Source organism: Rattus rattus, chromosome 5, assembly GCF_011064425.1.
Source record: "Rattus rattus isolate New Zealand chromosome 5, Rrattus_CSIRO_v1, whole genome shotgun sequence".
Lineage (NCBI taxonomy): Eukaryota > Metazoa > Chordata > Mammalia > Rodentia > Muridae > Rattus > Rattus rattus.
In genome coordinates, this window is record NC_046158.1 from 128,370,129 (window position 1) to 128,390,359 (window position 20,231).

Here is a 20,231-nt window from a genome sequence, read left to right on the forward strand (position 1 = left end):
AGGGGCTGGGACAGTTCTCCCTACTCTCATACCCTTGGCAGTGGCTCACCGATGCCTTCATCATGGGCCAGCTTCACCGTGTTGCCCAATTGAGGTGCAGGGCGCACTCTAGTGAGTGTTATCATTGGTGAGAGGTGGGGCCAGCTTTCCATAGCACCAAAGCCAGTGAGGAGTGAGGCCATTTTTTGCACAGGCCCTGGACATCCATGTGGTCCCCCATGGATGCCTGGACCAGGTATATCCTCGCGTTCCCTAGTGATAATATGAGCTACAGACATAGACACAGACCCCTGCTGCTGCACAGCCAAGGACCCAGATGTAGCCCTCAGCAGCATCTTGGACTGGGACCTCAGCAAGGCCTCAGGTGTCAGAGCTGATCACTCACAATAGGCTGCTCCTCTCTGTCCTTGATTCTCCAGTTCCATCTCTCTTGAGAAGGCTCAAGCTGCTCCATTTCTCTTTCATTTCCTCATCTTTTCACCACATAGTGACAGATTGTGGCTCTTGCTGCAGGCCGGTCACATGGGCTGACAGGCTGGTTGACCCCTGGGTGACAATCTTTTCTGACAAGGAGGGCAGGTCTGTGGGTGGCCTGGAGGTCCACAGGTCTCTGTCTGTTTTCCACCTTGCACGCAGTGCTGAGTGGTGGTAGGCAAGGCTCTGTGCATCCATGGCCTGTCCTTCCTCCCCCTGACTTGATTTGATTTGGTTTTTAAGGGTCCTAGGCATAAAACAGCTTTGGTAACCAAGCCATGCAGGTATCAAGCTAGGATCGACAAAGGACAGCCATATGTTCTGTCCCTGAATGATATAAGAACAACACCATCAATAAGGTGTCACTTTGCCTATTGTCAGAGGTTTGTGTACATTTTTAATGTCTGTGAGCATATACACAGACATCTGGTGGATTTCCCCACTGAGCAAGGAGCACAGGCCTTGGGATGCCAAATCTTTGAATGTTTGTCAGCAGGTCTTAACTTCTGGTTGGTCCTAGATAAAGGTAGGTTGATGTTCCTGCTCATATTATCAGGGGCACATGTAATGGTAAGATAGAGCATGGAGGGAGATCAGGGTTAAGGTCCCTTCATAGACCCAGTCACCAGCCTTTGAAAGAATCACTGCAGTATCATGCACAATTCTCAGTGGGGAAAGTTCAGTCTGTTGAGCCCAACCTTCAGGACCGACAGAGCTGTGATGCTTCTCCCCAAGCTGTATGCATGGGCTCATGAAAATGGTGCTGGGGGTTGGGGATTTAGCTCGGGGGAAGAGCGCTTGCCAAGGAAGCGCAAGGCCCGGGGTTCGGCCCCCGGCTCCGAAAAAAAAAAAAAAAAAAAAAAAAAAAAAAAAAAAAAAAAAAAAAAAAAAAAAAAAAAAAAAGAAAATGGTGCTGGAAGAGGAATGAGCTTTGACCCTCACAGAGGGGAAACACATACACTTGACAGTCTTCAATGTACTACTCGGTTTTGCACAGTAGTGACCTCAGTCCCAGAAAATGGAGGATGGTCTCTCAGTTCAATTTTTCTCTCATCTATTCTCTTCCCCTGAGCTATAACACACTATCTCCATCTGACCGTACACTGTATTTGGGTTAGCCAAATTTGGTGCTTATATAGTTGCATTATCCACTTGCGTTCTAATTTGACATAATTTTTTGCATATATGAAGGATGATGTTACTTATGCACATGTATGTGTTGTCATGTGATACACATATATGTATGTATGCCTGCCTATGGAAGCCAGAGGTTGTTGTGGGTTTTCTTCTATTATGTTCCACCTTATTTTTTGAGACAAGGTTTCTTACTGAACCCAGAGCACACTGATTTGCTAACACATTGCTGGCTAGTGAACTCCAGAAATCTTCCTGTCTCTGTCTTCCCACGACTAGGATCACAGGCATGTGCTACCATGCCTGGCTGGGGATACAAACATGGATCCTCATCCTTTCAAGGCAAGGCACTTACCAACTGAACAATGTCCCAGGCTCTTAATGCCCATTCTTATTCAACATAAATGGCTTATTTTGAAAAAAATGAGTTGTTTTCAGAGAACTGATTTCAAATTAATCAATTAATGTCAAATATGAGCAGGTAAAATGTCTCACTCTGAGTGTGTTCAAGAGATAATTTGGCTTGTCATCATAAAGGTCATGGGACTATGGAGGTTTCATGTTTCATATCATTGGGACTAAAACATATTGTCCCTAGTAGAGTGCCATTTAAATATCTCCTTAAATTTGACCTAGGTGTTGTTCTAAGTCTTGGGTAAATATGTATTGTGGTTGTGGGAGAATGAAGATAGAGAGAATGGTTGTGAATCTGAAAAGGACAGTTCTGTGTCAGGGGGACTATGAGGAGATGAACAAACCCTCTAGGCTACATGCTTTCAGTTGATTTTAAAAGTTAATCATTCTGAAGGCTATTCAGCTGTATAATATATTGTTGGTTTCCAGCAGGCTTTATTGGAAAAGATACATTCGACTGAAGCTACCCAAGAACTGAAAACTATTTTTCAGAGAATGTCTCTCCTTATCTCCTTGGGAAAGTTGCTTCTATCTTCCTGTCCACCTTGGAAAAGTAGCTTTTCACTATCTATCTCCTGGGAAAGTAGCCCTTTGCTATCTTCCCCCTTCTCCATTGAAAAGAGGCTTTTTCTTTCCTAATTATTAACCACAGAATCAACCATTCGTGGGAAAGAAACTGAAAAGATTTGAGTCCTTGAGATGTTCTAATCAGCCTTTTTTTCTTCAGGTTCACAGAACTCAGAACATCCTAGAGATAGCAACTTTGCCTTGGTATCAGAAAGTAGATATGAATTCCAGAAGTTTCTAGCCACCCTGCTGCCAGGCATTCTCTATGATTCAACTTTTAGACTCCCTATATAATAGTCTGGGCTCCTTGTCTGTCTATTTGTTTGTCTATTTGCCATGTCTGTGAAAACACATGCATGAGCATGCCCACTTTGACATGCCTTAGAGGATGACTTGGAGGAAATCTGTTTGTCTTTCTACCAAAGGGTTCTGGGAATTGAACTTGGGTCCTCATGGTTGGCAGCAAGAGTGCTTACTTGTTGCGCCATCTTGCTCGTTTCTATGCAAATCTTGTACCCACAACTTCCAGACAAGTGGTCTTTGTTGGTTGCAGGCTCTATCTTTTCAGTTTGCCTGCTCTCTAAAAAGCCTTTCTCCTTGTCTTAATACTTTTTCCAGGTTGGCCAGGGAATGTTCTGCCTTAGCCTCAGAACTTGGAACTCTGTCTTTCTTGCATGTTTCCCACTACAGGATTGGGGGATTTACTGGTTTTGGCCATTTTGTTTTCTTATCATAGTGTCTGCTGAGATGCCAGAGAAGAAAGAACATGGTTCTTATTCTGAACAATGGAGCACTACTCTTTTCTGGGTGAAGGTGTTCTCAGGTCTGCTTTCTGTGGAGACCAAGGTTCATGAAAGAGCCTGCATGCTCATGCTCACAGGTCACTAGAGGATGCAGCTACTGTGAATGACTGTGGTGCTCTGACACATCAGAGGTGACAAAGACCATAACTGGGTATTTTGAATTAGTATTTAAGACATTATTTCCAAAGGAAAATAAAAAAGATAACTATTTGGGGCGGGAGTACAGGATCTCTTTTCCAATAACTCAGTGTTCTGAAAGCAGCTATCAGCAAAGTGTAAACAAAGAAGGATGATTGTGGTCCAATAAACCACACTCACACCACAGATGGTGGCTGAAAATGTCTCTTGGCTATGGTTGTGTGTGACCATAGCATGGGATAGTCATACCTAAAGGCGTATGAAGACAGTAGAGTTTATATTAAGCAAGATGTTATCAAGGCATACATAAGTTCACTAGTGAAGAAATCATCACTGAGGAGACTGAAAATAAAAAAGGAGGAAAAAATGGAGGGCAGAGTAAAGTTCAAGGGACAGAAAGCAAAGTGACAGAGAAAAAAAGTGCAGACCAGGGATCAGAGCAGCAATGCTGGGAAATGAGAGGATGCACATAAAGATGAGAGGCCCTTCTGGGAGGGTCCAGGGTGCTCAGCTGAGCCGCTGCCAATGGAGAGAAGACATAGCATGACAGCATGTAGTACTATGATATCAGCAGGTGCTCGGGTCCTGGGTCTGAGTGACTCATACCAAATAAGAACATAAAAGCAGAGACAGAATGGGCTGGTGCATTCCGTCTATTTGGGTGGGGGACACCCACCCACCAACTCCCTCCCACCTCCCCACCCTGTCATTTCCCCTACACTGGGGCATTGAGACTTCACAGAACCAAGGGCCTTTCCTCCCAACAAGGCCATCCTCTGCTACATATGCAGCTGGAGTCATGGGTCGCTCTGTGTGTACTCTTTTGTTGGTGGTTTAGTCCCTGGGAGCTCTGGGGAATGTGTCATTAAAGGTATAGGCTTAAGCCAGACTTCTGTTTGCCTTCAAAACAAGATGTAGAACTCTCAGCTCTTTCTACACCATGTCTGCCTGGATGCCACCCTGCTCCTGCCTTGATGATTATGGACTGAACCTCTGAACCTGTAAGCCAGCCCCAATTAAATGTTGTCCTTATATGAAAAAAAAGACTGACACAATGAAGGGACCTAATTGATCAATTGCTATTGGACTCAATCTTAGATATTAAGTTTGGAACTGAAGCTGAAGAATGTTAACCTCTGACCTCATATGTATGAAGGACATTTAGGGAAGCAGAGCTAAAATTTTGGCAGCGTTGTGTATGCAACTTGAGCTCCATGAATGAGGAGGGACTTCGTGTGCAATCAAGAGCCAAGGATCTGGGATGAGTCACAATCCCAGAGGATATTTCCAGGGTCACCCCAAAGGGTCCTGCATTTGCTCTCAGATCTTAGCCCTAGGTCCTAAGCACAGCCACAGTGCAGTACAGGCTCCTTGACTCCAATGAGTTTCGTCCTGTTTTGGTTCTGAGGCCTATATCATCTTGTTCTGCTAGGCTTGGGGGTCCAGGGTTGGTAGTGGTTGGTTCTGTGTGATCCCCTTCCTTCCTGCTGGGTTTAGGATAAGCTTTTCTATTTCTGACACATGCTTGTTAGTCTAAGCCAGTGAGCAGCCTCCTATCCTTGTCCTTTGTCTTAGCTTAAGAAATTCACACAGGTTCATGTGCATGAAGAGGGTAGTTTTCTACTTTTTGGACTAGCAGCCTACTTAAGTTAGAGTTCCCTCAGGATTACATAGATTATGCTGGAATAAGAAATAAACCCTCCCACCTCAGTTGAGTATAGAAATGTTTCCTTGGACTCATGTACATACAGCCCAACTCAGGTAGCCTTCCTCGGTGGTCTGTTCAGAGCTGCTTTGTGGACAACTATGAGGCTTTCTTCCTCTACATCCTGCCCTAAAACAGGAGAGAGTGAGAGATGCGGTGTGGAGAGCATGAAGCTTGTAAGTTTATATTATTTTGAAAAAGGTAGAAAGTACTTTGTACTTGTGTTGGGTGAAGTAATTTAGTCTGTAAAACCACTTAAACAGGTTGGCTGACTGCGTCTGCCTGGTCTCTCTGGCTTCCGTCCTACCTGGTCTTCTAACTCTTTGTGAAACAAAGGATGTATTAGAGTCTCCTAACATGGCCAAGGCTTGGTATGTTCTCGTACCATAGCTACAGGTTCTGATTTATATGCTGACTGAGTGGCACATACATGTGGGATAATGACTATGGTAACTTTTCTTTCTGTTTGCATCTGTGATTTGGTTGATGTTGGTTTTGTTTTGAGAACAGAGTCTCAGGACATAGTTCAGGGCAGTCGTGAACTCAGAATTCTTATATCTCTTCTTCCCCAATTCTGGGATTATAGGCATGCAGTATACTTACTGTACATTATTATAACTTCATGAGTATTTCTCATAATTTCAGTCTCCATCTGTCTTACTCAGATGCTTTCCCCACTAGAATTGGTATAATTAGGCACCATTACTATGGTTGAAGATGTTGATTTCATTTGGAGGATGCTTGGGCAGCAAAAGATTGTGTGTGTGTGTGTGTGTGTGTGTGTGTGTGTGTGTGTATGTGCACATGTGCATGATTATGACAACTGAGAAGGAGGAGTCTGTGTCCACACTGACGAGATTATGGGTTGGAGTTGTGCCTGATAGACTCCCTGGGCCTGACGGGCTAAGGCAGACAAAGCAGTGGCGGTGCAGTTCTGGCACCATGTCCTGTCCACTGGGAAAGAAAGCTCTGCCTCAGGCCATGCTGCTACTTCTCCTTAGCTTTCAGATTCTCATCACTCCTGTCACGAAGGCCAATGAAGAAACAGACAAATCTGTTAATTTCATTCCCACAGTGGAATTTGCCGTGAACACATTCAACCAGAAAAGTCAGGATGAATATGCCTATAGGACGGAATATATCATGAGTTCCTGGAGGGAGGAGGTAAGTGACCACATCCTTACTTGTCTTGTCAGAATGTACCCCCCGGTAGTCAGTGGAAAATGGGAGAGGGCAAGCCACCCTTTGCAAGTTACTCATAACCTAATTAAGTCAGTTTCAATGTTTATCATACTCCTCACACACTTTTTATTAAAGATTTATTTATTTATGTATATGAGTGCACTGTAGCTGTCTTCAGACACACCAAAAGAGGGCATCAGATCCCATTACAGATGGTTGTGAGCCACCATATGGTTGCTGGGAATTGAACTCAGGACCTCTGGAAGAGCAGTCAGTGCTCTTAATCTCTGAGCCATCTCTCCAGCCCCCTTACACACTTTTTAAATTTTAGATAATTTTTTATTATTGCTTTGACACACTGTTTAAATGAGAATTTTAGAGTGGGCATGTCTTTCTAAATATTTTTAAATTATATTTTTATTTATTCGTGTGTGTGTGTGTGTGTGTGTGTGTGTGTTGGCATACACACATGGATAAATAAATTTGTCAGAGAACAAACTGAGGAATCAGTAATCTCTTTCCACCATGTATATATTGAATATTGAGCTCAGACTGTCATGCTTGGTGGCAAGCACCTTTATCTGATGAACCCATTCCACTGGCCCCAGAACAGACACTTCTATGCAAATAAAACCAAAGAAAAAGATTCACACAAAAAGTGCTGATAGATAAAGCTAATATACATGTAAATGGAGAAAGTAAAACAAAGATAAACAGAAAAGTTGGGTGCTGAGGTGCTGAGGATTCATGGAACATAGAGAAACCCACTAAGGCTCCTGAGAGCTCCAGACAGTTCTTCCTCTCAATTCCCTTTTGTTCTGGGATCCTGGCTGACCTTGTCTATTATTCTGTAATGCTTCAACAGAATGTAGTCAGGATGGCACTACTTATCTCCAACTTTGCACATTTGGCTGTGGAGGAGGGGCATTCTATTCCCTCTCCCCTGGCAAGAGAAAGGTAGAGGGCTCTAGCCCTGCCCCGTGCTAAGGTCTCTGAGATCTCTGCACAGACCCTAACAGGTTTTCTAAAGCACACACAAGGCTTCTCCTGAAACACTGCTCTGGGATGTGCTTATACTGCAGGTGTTTGACTTGTAGCTCAGTTGAGTGCATGCAAAAGCTGGCTCCATGTATTAGGGCTGACTATCCAGCAAACACTGGTTGAGCAACTATGTTCCCAAAACATGTCCTGTGACTCTGAGAATAGAGATATAGTGTCAGATGTCTGCAGAGAGTCTGTGTCTTCCATCATCAAATGGAGGCTACAGAGTCTGGAGATAGTAGTATGGACTCATCTTGACTTCTCTGCTTTCTAACAGGTCCCTGCTCTTGAATCTTAACTCTGATCTAGAGACTACTACCCTGGCTTCTGTTTTCATAGAGTTGATTCCGGGCCTGGAGGAACTCCAAACAGAGAAGATTCTGGGTCTCTTCACATACTCAGTGCAGTCACACAGCCTCTTAAGTGGCAAATTGGTTTGTTAATTTTAATCGTTTTCTGTTTACAGATAAATCATCCAATTGTGTTTTCCATGAGGCTTCGGCTGCGTAGAACCATATGCAAGAAATTTGAGGAGAGCCTTGACATTTGCCCCTTTCAGGAGAGTCATGATCGGAATAATGTAAGGCAGGACACCATCCCTCTTGATTTTCACAGCTGTGGGTGCTGCAGGGGAACAGGGTGGGGTGCAAGAGCAAGTGACACAGCCACACCTAGAGACCCACTCTAATACAGTTCAGGTTCAAAACCCAGGGAATGGTGTCACCATTGAAGGCTGGGTCTTTCTATAATTAATATAACCAAGATAACTCCTCACTGACAATCTCACTGGCCAACCTGATCTAGGTCATCTCTCACTGAGATGCTCTTCCCAGATGATTCTCAATTGTGTTAGGTTGGCAATTAAAACTAATTAGCTATCACAGCAGGTATTCTTGACAGGATGCTTTCTACAATTACTGTTAGGTATGTGAATTACACAAGAACATCCTAAATATTCCTCTAGAGGTCCCTGTTTGCTTAGAGGGAGTTGCAACAAGTAGCCTTTGGGTTTCCATGGTGCTTCGGATCATGACACAAGTCATGATTTGCCCAGGATTCACTGGGCAATCTGAAGATACTTGCCTCCTCTATTACCTATTGGTCTATGGAAAGGGAAGGGTGAAATATATGCTGTTTGGAATACAAGCCACAAACTTCCTTCACCCTTTTTTTTCACTGTCTTTTCTTATTATTTTCCCTCAGACCTTCACCTGCCTATTCACTGTTGGTACCTTGCCCTGGATAACAGAATTCCAGCTCTTCAAGAAAGTGTGCTCATAGTTCCTCTTACTGGAGTCATCCACGGTCTGGCCATGTACTTCTCTGCATCCATGAAGTGGTTAATCTTGGGAGAACCTCTGTGCTCATGTTCCTTGTTTTGCAACATTGTATAGTATGAAGACTGGGTATGTGAATAATAACTAGGGAAATGCATATCACTGTTGTTTCATCATTTATAGTAGTTCATTAAATATTGCATTTCTGAACATGTTCTGTGTGTGTTTTTAGAGGAAGTACCATGAGCCAGTGGTGGGCACAATTTGAGTTTCTACAATGTTCCCCACACTTTGAAGCTCCTGAGGGGGGTCACAGGAGACATAAGTAAGCAAGCTGTGTAAGAACTCTTGTCACAGAAGTCCAGAAATACAATTACTGTGGTCTCCTAGGGCACTAAATATCCAAGATAGGGCCCAGGTTTCTGACACTCTTATCCCAGCACATGTACTCAGTCTTTGATTTCCAGAAAGAAGCTTGCATGCTTCCTTGATGAAAAGAGTAACAAGTTGGGTTGATATTTACTAAATAATTGTTTATTATTTGATTTTTCAATCAGTCAAGATGTTCATAAAGTAGTTAAGATTTTAGAATTTGAAAAATCTCAATTCCCTAGACTAGTAGCAGAGGACATTTTAATGTTTACTAAAACTCACTGAGGGGCCGGAGAGGTGGTTCAGCGGTTAAGAACACTGACTGTTCCTCTAGAGGTCCTGAGTTTAAATCTCAGCAATCACATGGTGGTTCACAACCATCTGTAATGAGATCTGATGTCCTCTTCTGGTATGTCTGAGAACTACAGTGTACACCTATATAATACATAAATCTTAAAACAAAACAAAACAACAACAATAACAACAACAACAACAACAACAAAAACCAACTCATTGGGTTGTGAGCTAGAGAGATGACTCAGCAGTTAAAAGCATGAACTGCTCTCAGAGAGAACCTGAATTCAAATCCCAGAGCCCTCTTCTGGACTCTGTGTGTACATGTATCTACATACTTACATACTCCCCCCATCCCTCACATATTTCTTAAAATAATCACTGGACATGGCATCAGTTATGTGGTGGGAGAAGACTTACCTTGTGCCTCAAGTTCAGCTAGGAGATATTCCACAACCATGCTCTTTGCCAAGATGGCCCACAATCTGGGACTCTAGTCCCCTCCCTGAGTAAGGATGGCTTTTTGGCCATAGTGATCTGGGATACAAACTTTCCCCAATTTTTAGGCTTTTACCAATGATCTAAGCTCTACCGTGGCCCCAACAGGGCTAGAGTTCTGGGCCTGTCATGTTCCAGCAGATAGAGACTAAGTGTATCCTGTTAGAACTCTTTGACTAATCATGGCAGCAAGTTTAACTCTAGGGTGACCTTATGAACATGAACTAGACCCAGTTCTTTAGGTCAATATTCAGACTAGCACCTGTTCTGCCTTGCTTGTTTCAGGCTTAGATCAGGAGGTGGTAGAACCCTGAAGAGGTGGATCATGGGGATAATTATAAAAATATTTAAAAATACTTATAAAAGATACTTGAACATTAGCCATGGTGCAATTAAAGAAGCACATGTACTTGGAACATCATTAAATACTATCATGGTGGGAACTAGAGTGTCTTGAAAATCAGGAAGGGCTTTGAGTTGAATGGGTCATTTTCTGTATTCAGTCATGCTTCTTGTTCAGGGTATGAATGTGAAACTCCAAGCATAGCTCCTTAACAGAGACACAAGCAGAAGCTAAGAAGAGATGGGGCAAGGGTTTCATGAGGGCACTGGGAAGAACTTTTCTTCTAAAATCTTGAGAAGTGGTTCAGGTCTAGGATATTCTCTGCTTTTAAGGAAAAATAAAATACTGCTTCAATATTACCTCGAGGTCTTCAATGAATGTCAATACTGAGCATCTTCTGGGGCCTCTTGAGTGGAGAGATGCGAGCCAAGAGTCCTGAAGTTTTGCTTCAGTGCGAGTGGTAAAAAGAGCTCAATGTAGCCCATTCAAGTGGTTTGATTTTATTTTGTTGTGATTCTGGGCCTCAATAGCAGAGCATTATGCATGCTAAGCAGGCATCAGGCCACACCCATAGCTCTTTTACAGTGGTTTTTCACATCACCTTTTCCAGTGTGTTCTTTTATGTGTAGTCCCCAGGTTCTAGATCTGGTTTAACAGCAATGAAAACACAGAAAAGCTCCTTTTATTGGATGAATATATTGTCTAGCAAGTGTATTAAAGCTTGTAGTTTGCAAGGCCTCATCACTGGGCACAGTCCATTTATGTATTTGATGCAACCTAATCTTAAATGGGACATGTCTAAGGAGATGCTTCATAAAGGTAAGGGAACTCAGCATGTAAGTCAATGGAACCTGCTGTGGGAAAGAGCTCACTCATGACTTCCAACTGCATCAAGAAAGCATTGAGCACAATGGGCCTTGTGGGAGCACCACCTGCTCAGTAGATGCTTATTATGTTGCTGGATCCCTTCTTAGGATCACATATCTGCCACAAACTAAGCAAACAGAACTTTTAGACAAAAATAAAATAGACAGACCTCATTTAGGTAAGGAAGAATATATGCATCAGGTAACATTCAAGAAGTAAAATGTGTTCCAGTGTTGTCTTTATTAGACTTACTATTGCCATGATGACACAATATGACCATAAGCAACTTGGAGAGAAAATGGTTTATCCCAAGAAACAGTACATTAATGGAGGCCAAGATAGAATTCAAACAGGACAGGAACCTGAGACAAGCGATGGCTCAGATGATTTGGAGGAATGCTGCTCACCGGCTTCTTCCTCATGGCTTGCTCAGTCTACTTTCTTATGGAACCTAGGTCCACCAGCCCGCTAGTTTTAAAAATACCCTACAGCCAGATCTGATGGAAGAATTTTCTCAATTGAGGTTTCCTTCTTTTCAAATGCGTCTAGCTTGTGTCACATTGGCATAAAACTAGCTGGTACAAGCATCATGCCCAGTAAGAGTCTCAAGACTGAAGAGAGGACGCAAGCTGAAAAACATCATATCGGCTATGACCTATTTGATTATTTGTACACTATGTGATAGGTGAGTCCCAAGTGTTTGCCTTCTGGGGACAGGGTGTAATAGAAGGTTTTAGGAAATTTGTAGTATTTAGACCAGGCATGCCATGATGTGCTAGGGTGCTAGGTATTTGAATTTTTTTAATCTCTGAAAAGTTTTACTATCAACATATAGTTTTATCATTTTTTCATTGAACATGTTGAGGTTGAGGTAATTTCTGTCTTTTTTTGTTAATAGAATAGATGACGTTTTTTCTTTGTATCGAGTTTGTTATTTGAAAACTGTATACATGTGTTCTGCTTACTCTCTTACTTTCTCCTTATTTTTCTTTCATCCCTGTCAAGCTCCACCCGCACCCCCCTTTTCCACCATCCCCATATTTTCCCCAGAATCATGACTTCTGGTTTTGCTTTGTGACCCATCTAGTTTAACCAGGGGACATCTGTATGACAATTGAATTCAAATGATCTCTTGGAGCCTGATGGGGCCATCATGGATACACAACCGCAGGCACTGATTTTTCATCCTCCCAAATCTATCTGTAATGAATAGTTTATCAGAGAGGAGTAGTCACCCTGAGTCCTTCTTCTGACCATGCCTGACTAATAATAATAATAATAATAATAATAATAATAATAATAATAATAGGCTTATACCTGTATAGGGTAGGCATCTACAGCTACTGCATTTGTTGTTGGAGTGATTGTGTCTGCCCTGAGCCTTAGAGAATCCTTTTACAATCATCATCATTACTATTACTTATGCCTGTGTATTTGTGTGTGGTCTATGTACCTGTGGAGGTCAGAGGCATCTTCTGGAGCTCGGGATACAGCTAGTTAGGAGCTGCCAATCGTGGGTGCTGGGAATCAAACTCAGGTCTTCTGCAAGAACAAATCACGTTCTTGAATCTTGAGTCCAAGATTTCTATTTTTTATTCTTTTTTTTTTAATTCTCGGAGCTGGGGACCGAACCCAGGGCCTTGCGCTTGCTAGGCAAGTGCTCTACCACTGAGCTAAATCCCCAACCCCCTCTATTTTTTATTCTTAGTGACAGACCATATTTGGTCATATTATTTCCCTTGATTTATATATTGCTGAATTTTTCTTGTTAATATTTTTCTGGTGATTTTTCATTTATTTCTTTTAATATCATTGAATTCTTACTGTTCTTTATTTAGAATATGCCCATTGTATTTTCTGTCAAATTTCTAATGTAGTCTATAGATATGAAAATGCTCTACTTTTTTCACTTGATTTCAAGACTGTGTGAAATTGAGATTATTTTTTCCTTTAGTGTTTGGTGGACCTAGGAAACTTATTTTTTTGACTGTTTTGAGGAAATTTATTTTTATTATTCATTTATTCTAATAGCTTTTTGTCTATTCAGAAGTATCATATTTCCAGAAGCACTTAATCTATATTTTTCAAATGTTTGTTAATTGAACTATAATTTAAAATATATTATCTTAAAATGTCGAAACTTTTCTCATTATTTATTACCATGACAATTTACACATATAAAAAGTGCAAATGAACTATAAACACATGCACAAAGAGCCTTGAGTCATCTTTTTAAAATGTTGCCTTATTTTTTTCAAATTCAAGAACACCTTGAGTGAATTTTTGTTGGTAGTGCAAAGCCTAGTTTTCCCCAAAACTAACTATGGGCAGGCAGTTACCTATGATCTACAATGGTATGGGTAGCACAAATCTAAGGTTTCATGCACACATGCATCAGTGGGGCCACATCAACTGCACATTCTCGCTCATTTTCCAGTCACTCTTCCTCTGCTTGGGCATGTGAGTTTTATAAAAATCTAATATTTATTTGTTTTCCTATACATGCACACAAGTGTTTTTTTTTAATTCTGTTAAATATAGAGACTTATTTTGGGAAAATGGGTGTTTATAGAACCTAGAGTCTTCAAGTGCACTGGCTCAAACTATTTCTTTTTTTATTTATTCAGGACATGGGGAGGGGAGTTGAGATGGTAGTGGGGGCAGAGAAAGGCAGAGAGAGAGAGAGAGAGAGAGAGAGAGAGAGAGAGAGAGAGAGAGAGAGAGAGAGAGAGAGAGGAGAGAAGTAGAGGCTGGCCGTGAGTATATGGAGGTGGGGGGAAGTGAATGGGGAGGGAATAGACAAAGGGGGAGAGGGTAAGAGAACAAGAGAGAAAGAGAGAGCAAGAGAGAACATGAACTATTTCTTCATTGAATTGTCTCCCTTTCACTCTCAGTAACATTTGATTACCTCCTACTTAAAGACAACATGCCTAATTTTATTGATTTCTTATTAAGTCCATGTTTTCTGTTTTGTTTTTTGTTTGTTTGGGACAGGGTTTCTCTAAAGAGTACTGGTTGTTAAGGAACTCACTATGTAGACTAGATCTTCCTGCCTTTGCTTCCTAAGTGCTGGAATTAATTACCACCACATCCAGCCTGTAAGTTCATGTTTTAATTTGAGATTATGTTCTTTTTGTTGGTTATAATTATTTAAAAACATATTATCTTAAAACCATACATTCCATTTCTTATGTTTAAAATCATTATTGCTATTTCTTTGTCAATTTTATACATATTTATAAGGCATTTTGATTAGTTTCTTCCTACACTCTATCTTATTTCCTTCCCACTCATTTCAGCCCCTCTAATTCCTACCCATCTTTTTCCCAGATCCATGATTCTTGGTTTTGCTGTGAGACCATTTAGTTAAACCATCTGCGTAACTACTGGATTGGGAGGAACTATGCAAAAACTAAAAAAGACCCGAGCAATGTGTTTGGGGGCATTGATCTGAGAACAGCGACTCTGGAGCCCTTCCAGTTGTAAGACACCACTGAGAAACCCGGGTGTTTGAGTTTAGAGCAGCATAACTCCTGTCTAGAGGCACCACTCTGCAAACTGATAGCTGGTGGATGAGAAGACTTTCATTCTCTTTATCATTAAGTACGTCGTTCTTATTCTTACTCATCTAGAACTTAGTGAATCCCTGCTCAATGACTTCAGACGAGTGCTCAGCATCTACCTCAGGGTGTCTCTTGAACCTGAGTTACTCTTGTGTGCTCAGCATCTACCTCAGGGTGTCTCTTGAACCTGAGTTACTCTAAGCATGGCTCATAGAGTGGAAAGATGACTGTTTTCAGTGGCTAATGAGAAATGAAAAATTTTGGACTCTTGTTATGCTACTAGGTTAGTAGTCTTGGAGTTGGGGAAGGATAAACACTGGGTTATAATAAGCATCTAGGGTATTATAGTCTTTCTAAAGTTCATTGGTAAGCGTCTTAGTCACAGTTCTATTGCTATGAAGATATACCACAATCACAGCCATTCTTATAAGAGGAAGCATTTAATTGGGGGATTGCTTAGAGTTTCAGAAGCTTAATCTACTTTCATCATGCTAGGGAGCATAGCAAGAGACATGTAAGGAATGATGCTGGAGAAGTAGTTGAAAGCTACATCCTGATGATTCACAGGCAGAGATAGGGGGGGAGAGGGAGAGAGTAAGGCATGGCTACTTCAAAAAAGTCATTACCTTCTAGTCTTTCTAATTCTATCAAACAGTTGCACTCTCTGGTGAGTAAGCATTCAAATATGTGAACCCTATAGGGGCCGCTCTTATTCAAACCACCACAGCAGGTACAGACAAATAATGAAGACATATCCATGGAAAGGAATCTTATACTCTTGGTTGTGAATGTATCCTTTAATGGCTGAGCCATCTCTCCAGTCCCATGGAAAGGAATCTTAAGTATTATCTGAAGAGTATATTATTTAATGTAGAGAGTATGGAGTCCAGAATACAGCTCATGGAGCTCTTTAGCCTCCTAGAAAACTTGGTGATTAATATGATATTTTCAGTGGAATTGGGTGGCCTGAAGTTAGCAGCCTGATATTTGCCTCCTTCTCCATGGTAGTATGTGGCTCTCAGACTTAATCTTTCTACACCTGCATTGTATAAATGGCCTGCTGATGGGATTCTTTTCTGCCATGCCCTGACAGAGATCGGGGAAGTGCTGATGCTTTAGATGGAATCAGCACTTGCAAACACCAGGCACAGGTGCACAGTAAGGGTCTCTTAGTGTCAGAGATGGGCAACTACGGTCAAAGGCTAAAGTGGTCACTACTTACTTTTTAACAGTCTTATTGAAACCCTGCCACTCATCAGTTTCCACGTAGTCTATGACTGACAAGAAACAAAGCAAACTGAAAATGGTTGACATAGATATCCAGATACTCCAAAATGTCAGAATAGTTATTCTCTAGCTCCTTTGGAGTATGTGCTGGACCCTGGTACAGACATCTCAGATGAGACTTAGTGATGAATTACAAAATGTCCTCTAAAGATTATTAGATTTGGTTCCCTTTCTGAGGGCAGAAGCTTCTAGTGTTTTCCATTACTAATTGGTGCCAAACAGATGCTGCTGCTGTTCTTTGTTGGGGAACCACTCCCTGAAGAGTGAGGCTACAGTCCAACCTCCATGCACCAACTTCAGAGACCTGGGAAGAGATATGTGAGGAATGTCCTCAAGAGCAAAGACAATGTACATGTGATGCCCTGGTAGGGGGGACAGGTAACAATCATTCATATCTCTGACCATATGTGTCATGAGACCAGAGCTCAGATGGACCTTAATGGTAGTATCTGGGACAGCTCTTGGTCTACAAGGATGGCCACTAAGCTACCTTGCTGAGATTACTCCACTAAGTGCTCGGCGTCCACCCTCATGCCCAGAGCCCACAAATCTTATTGCGTGCTGGTGTCTAAAGATCTAATCTATATGATGAATCTGTGTAGAGGAACATTTCTAAAATGCCAGGACATGAAAGCACAGACACTTGCAGAGCTTCTTAAGCCTGTAATTGCTGATTGCTGTGAATGGCAGGTATCTTTAGAAAAAGGAGCAGGCCTGGATCAGTGCTGTATGTAGATCTTTGTGGTGGATCTCAGTCAGAGAAGTCCCTCAGAACAAGTCATCTTCAACAGATTGAACTGTTTTGAGCCTGGGCTGCTGATGCTGAAGGAACAGATGAGGACCTAAGGAAACAATAAAAATGAGACAGGGTGGGGGAGGGTGAGGAAGCTTGTGGTTTATTGTCAGGAACACTCTCTACTCAACCCTATCCCATTCTTAGCAGTTGGAAGAAGAAGGCTCTGGTCTACAGGTGTAACCACCAACTCAAACTCTGCTTCTGGGTGAGCTGTCTGCATCTGGGCTTCCCTTTGATCCAGCAGTATTTTTCTTATTGTTTGCACCCCATAAGTGCCCCAAAGAACCTTTTGGACTATTGCTTTATGATGCAAGATCCTAGAGGATGTTCTGTCCCAGAAGGTGTTGATTGCTATCAGGTTTAAGTCAATAGTTAAGCTATTAATTATTCTTGATAAGGGGTCTACTAGCCCTGAATGGGAGCTGCTCCCAGAATTAGGCTGCCCCATACAAGTGCTGGAGCTTCTTCAAGGCCTGGAGAGAAAACAGTGGGGCCCCTTCTCTCACTCCTTCTTCATGCTGTGGGTCAGTGAAGGTTCCATAATATAACATCAAAATTCAGTAGGTTCTTTCCCCTGAATTCAAGGGAGGAGAATGAAGACCAGACAAAGAGCATTTGTTACTCAGGCTCAACATGCAGAACCAAAGACGACACAAGTATTCTGAAACCATGATGCCTAAGGCAGCTACTATTGTGAGTGGCCAGAGTCGGGGAAACAGGTTGGCCAGGTCTCTGTAGCTTACATCCTTTTGGAACTCTTTTGCCCTTAAAACTTAAGAAGGAATTTGGGCAATTTGCCACTGACCCCTCCTCAGGTCTCTAAGCATGGCTCTGTCACCACTCTTGTATCCCACCTCTGACTCTGCAGCCCCCACAACTGTGGAAAGGTGGACATAAGTTCTGTCTTACATATTCCAGTTCAGGTAAGGGGCAGGTGTCTAGGTTTTTCTCGAATTTCTTACAGATGGTTCTTGTCAGCCTCAGCTTCATGAAGAAAGTTTGTGGTGGTTCTTCCTAAAGACGGAAAAATACTGAGGTGAGCAGACCCTTATTGGTGCCCATTCATAGACTTGTCTCAGTATTGGAAGAGACCTGGCCTCTCTCCTGGAGTTTTTCCAAGGCCTACTATCCCTTTCTTACAGGTGAAAGTCCTGGAGGGGATGGTCTAGTTTAGAGAGTCTGGAGGAGGCAGTCTGGTATAGGCTAGGGGAAATCAGAGGCTGAGTCACATCCCATTAGTATATCACCTACCTCAAATTCTCATATTCTATTCTACCAAAGGAAACCCAAGTTTCACTCTCAAAGTCGCCTGAACTAACCTACAAGGCTCTTGTAGGGTATTAGCTCTGCTGATAATTCAGTCCAAAGTGACGAAGCCAGATCTGCAGGGTGCTGTCACTTGACCTACATTTAAAAAAAATTCTCATATTACAGTCACTATGCACCAGCACACCAGATTGGAATGATGGCTTATCCGGCGAGTTTCGATATAGTGTGAGCTCTAAAATCTTCCTCCTGCTTCCTTCCACTGTATCCCTTTCCTTCTTTGCCTAGTCTCCCACTCTTCCCATCCTTTTTTCACAAGACCAACTTTTCATCTAGCAACGTCATAGCCCTAGCTCACAGGTAAGGTTCCAGCCTGAGAGACCTAACAGGACCAGCTAGGTGCTCTACAGAGATTTCCAGAGGTCTCAGCTCTGTGCAAACCCTCTGCCTTTCCTCTGCTGAGGAAGGAGAATCCTCCCCCGTGACCATAAGTGTGGCATTAGAAGATGAGCATTGCCAAACTAAGAGTATTCTGCGGGGATCCATCACCATTTTAGGATGGTTGTCAATGGGCTATGTGAGTCTGTCAAGGACCCAGAGTAGGAAGGAATTAACTGAGAGAAGGAGCTGAGCTGGCAGGTGCTTCTCAGGACAGTTAGCTTGTCCTGACAGTCCTACCCTTTCTTTCTCTTCCTTTCACTTTCTCAAGTTTCCCAATTACTTGTTTGTGCATGTGTATGCACATGTATGTGCATGAAGCCTGGAGGGACAGCAAGAGTGTTCCTCAGCAGCTCCCCATGTTACTTTTTGACACAGGATATGTCCCTGAAGCTGAGGCTGAACTACACTAGGCTGGTCAACAACATTCCCTCTCCAGACTTTCCTGTCCCTGCCTTCCCTACACTAGTGTTACAGGGGTGCATCCCTGTGTCAGGCTTTTTTATGTGGGTGGTGAGGATCCAAACTCCAGCCCTTGTGTTTGTGTGGCAAGCACTTTACTGACAGATCCCTCTACATCTCTCCAACTGTTTTAATTCTTTAATATGTTTGTAAGTTGCCTATATGCCTCTAATTATCACGTGAGCATGTTTCTGTAAGAAACTCCAATTAAACTCATTTGATTATCAACAAGAACAACAAAGTACAAACAAAGGCAAGTACAAAAAGTATGAGAAAAGAACTAAGCAAGGATGGGAGAAGGACACGGGAGAGTAATGGGAGGCACATATGCTGAAAATACATTATGTACATTTATGAAATGTCATGATGAAACTTGTTACTGTGCATAGTAAATACATGGTAGCAAAAACTCTTAACAGTGCTTTTGACATATTTTCAGGCTTTGCCTATGGAATTTCTGTTTAAATATTTTCTTTGTTCAATAGAAAGATCTTCCTAGAAGTGCATATCCTGCAAAGTATTATTATTATTATTATTTTTATTGAATCCAGTTCTTCCTGTATCAGCTTTCAAAACTGCTCAAACTACATTTGTATGCCACCATGCCTGATCTAAAATGTATTCTTTAATTATGTAAGTACTATCATAAAACATGATAATATTGCACAGTAATTTTTATGTGTGTAGACTTAATTTAAAAGAATGTGTAAGTTAAAAAAAAAGCATCCAAAACACTGAACCATGTAGCTCAGCCATGGACTAAAAACGTCTAACGAAGACGAAGTGTCCTGCCTGCTTCATCAGGAAACAGCAAGTAGAGTGGACAAGATCACCCACCTGTACTTTAAAGAAACTCATGATGTGTATCAGCCTGTAGGCATATTCATCCTTACTCTGCTTGTGGAATTCACTCAAAGCAAACTTCAATGTGTCAGGGTCACTGACTGCTTGATCAATGTCGAGTTTATCCGTTTCCGAACACCATGTGTGAGCTCCTTGGATGTAGATACCCAAGAGAGTCAGTAATATTGTCCAGGGCAGAGCCATCTTCCCCCCTGAAAAGAGGATGATGTGAGTTCTGTCTTCTGCCTTGGCTCTTACAGTCTTGCTCATTTAAGTCTACGCCTTAAGTTAATTTCCTGGGCCCTAGACTCCTCCCTCTGGGCCTCCTCTTGGTCATCACTCCATCCCCCTTGGTACCACCTCCCTCAGTCATTGCTGTTCATTCTTCTCCTGTCCTGTCCAGGCAGAGTGGTTTGGATAGAACAAGTAAGATGAGAGGTTGAGGTGCCCCTGATCTGAGTCCCACC

At 42.2% G+C, this 20,231-nt stretch overlaps 2 protein-coding genes and 1 non-coding gene across 3 annotated transcripts in view; 1 reads left to right on the forward strand and 2 right to left on the reverse strand.

The window, feature by feature from the left end:
• Positions 1 to 712: 712 nt before the first annotated feature.
• On the reverse strand, positions 713 to 860 carry LOC116902557. The gene has a single exon (XR_004388156.1). It is a non-coding gene; the product is annotated as a small nucleolar RNA SNORA48 (small nucleolar RNA).
• A 5,260-nt stretch (positions 861 to 6,120) lies between these two features.
• Positions 6,121 to 8,945, forward strand: LOC116900675 (cystatin-9-like). Its single transcript, XM_032902380.1, has 3 exons — positions 6,121 to 6,399; positions 7,925 to 8,038; positions 8,662 to 8,945. Exons 1-3 carry the CDS (start codon positions 6,178 to 6,180, stop codon positions 8,737 to 8,739), a joined length of 414 nt encoding a protein of 137 aa, XP_032758271.1. The 5' UTR covers positions 6,121 to 6,177; the 3' UTR covers positions 8,740 to 8,945.
• Positions 8,946 to 16,167: 7,222 nt separating this feature from the next.
• The window catches only part of LOC116900676 (cystatin-9-like), a 29,798-nt gene continuing 25,734 nt past the window's right edge, over positions 16,168 to 20,231 (reverse strand). The window contains exons 2-4 of the mRNA XM_032902381.1: positions 19,759 to 19,976; positions 17,665 to 17,769; positions 16,168 to 16,801 (exon numbers count right to left, since the gene is read on the reverse strand). Of these exons, the coding sequence (XP_032758272.1) occupies positions 16,715 to 16,801; positions 17,665 to 17,769; positions 19,759 to 19,968 (402 nt within the window). The 5' untranslated portion in view covers positions 19,969 to 19,976 and the 3' untranslated portion in view covers positions 16,168 to 16,714. The remainder of the gene's footprint in view (positions 16,802 to 17,664; positions 17,770 to 19,758; positions 19,977 to 20,231) is intronic.

What these genes read in the sequence shown, in the direction of transcription:
- LOC116900675 (XM_032902380.1), top strand. Translation starts at nt 6,178, where the DNA reads ATGTCCTGTCCACTGGGAAAGAAAGCTCTGCCTCAGGCCATGCTGCTA. An exon ending in TGAGTTCCTGGAGGGAGGAG is followed by an intron (nt 6,400 to 7,924) that starts GTAAGTGACCAC and finishes TTCTGTTTACAG; the next exon opens with ATAAATCATCCAATTGTGTT. An exon ending in AGAGTCATGATCGGAATAAT is followed by an intron (nt 8,039 to 8,661) that starts GTAAGGCAGGAC and finishes ATTTTCCCTCAG; the next exon opens with ACCTTCACCTGCCTATTCAC.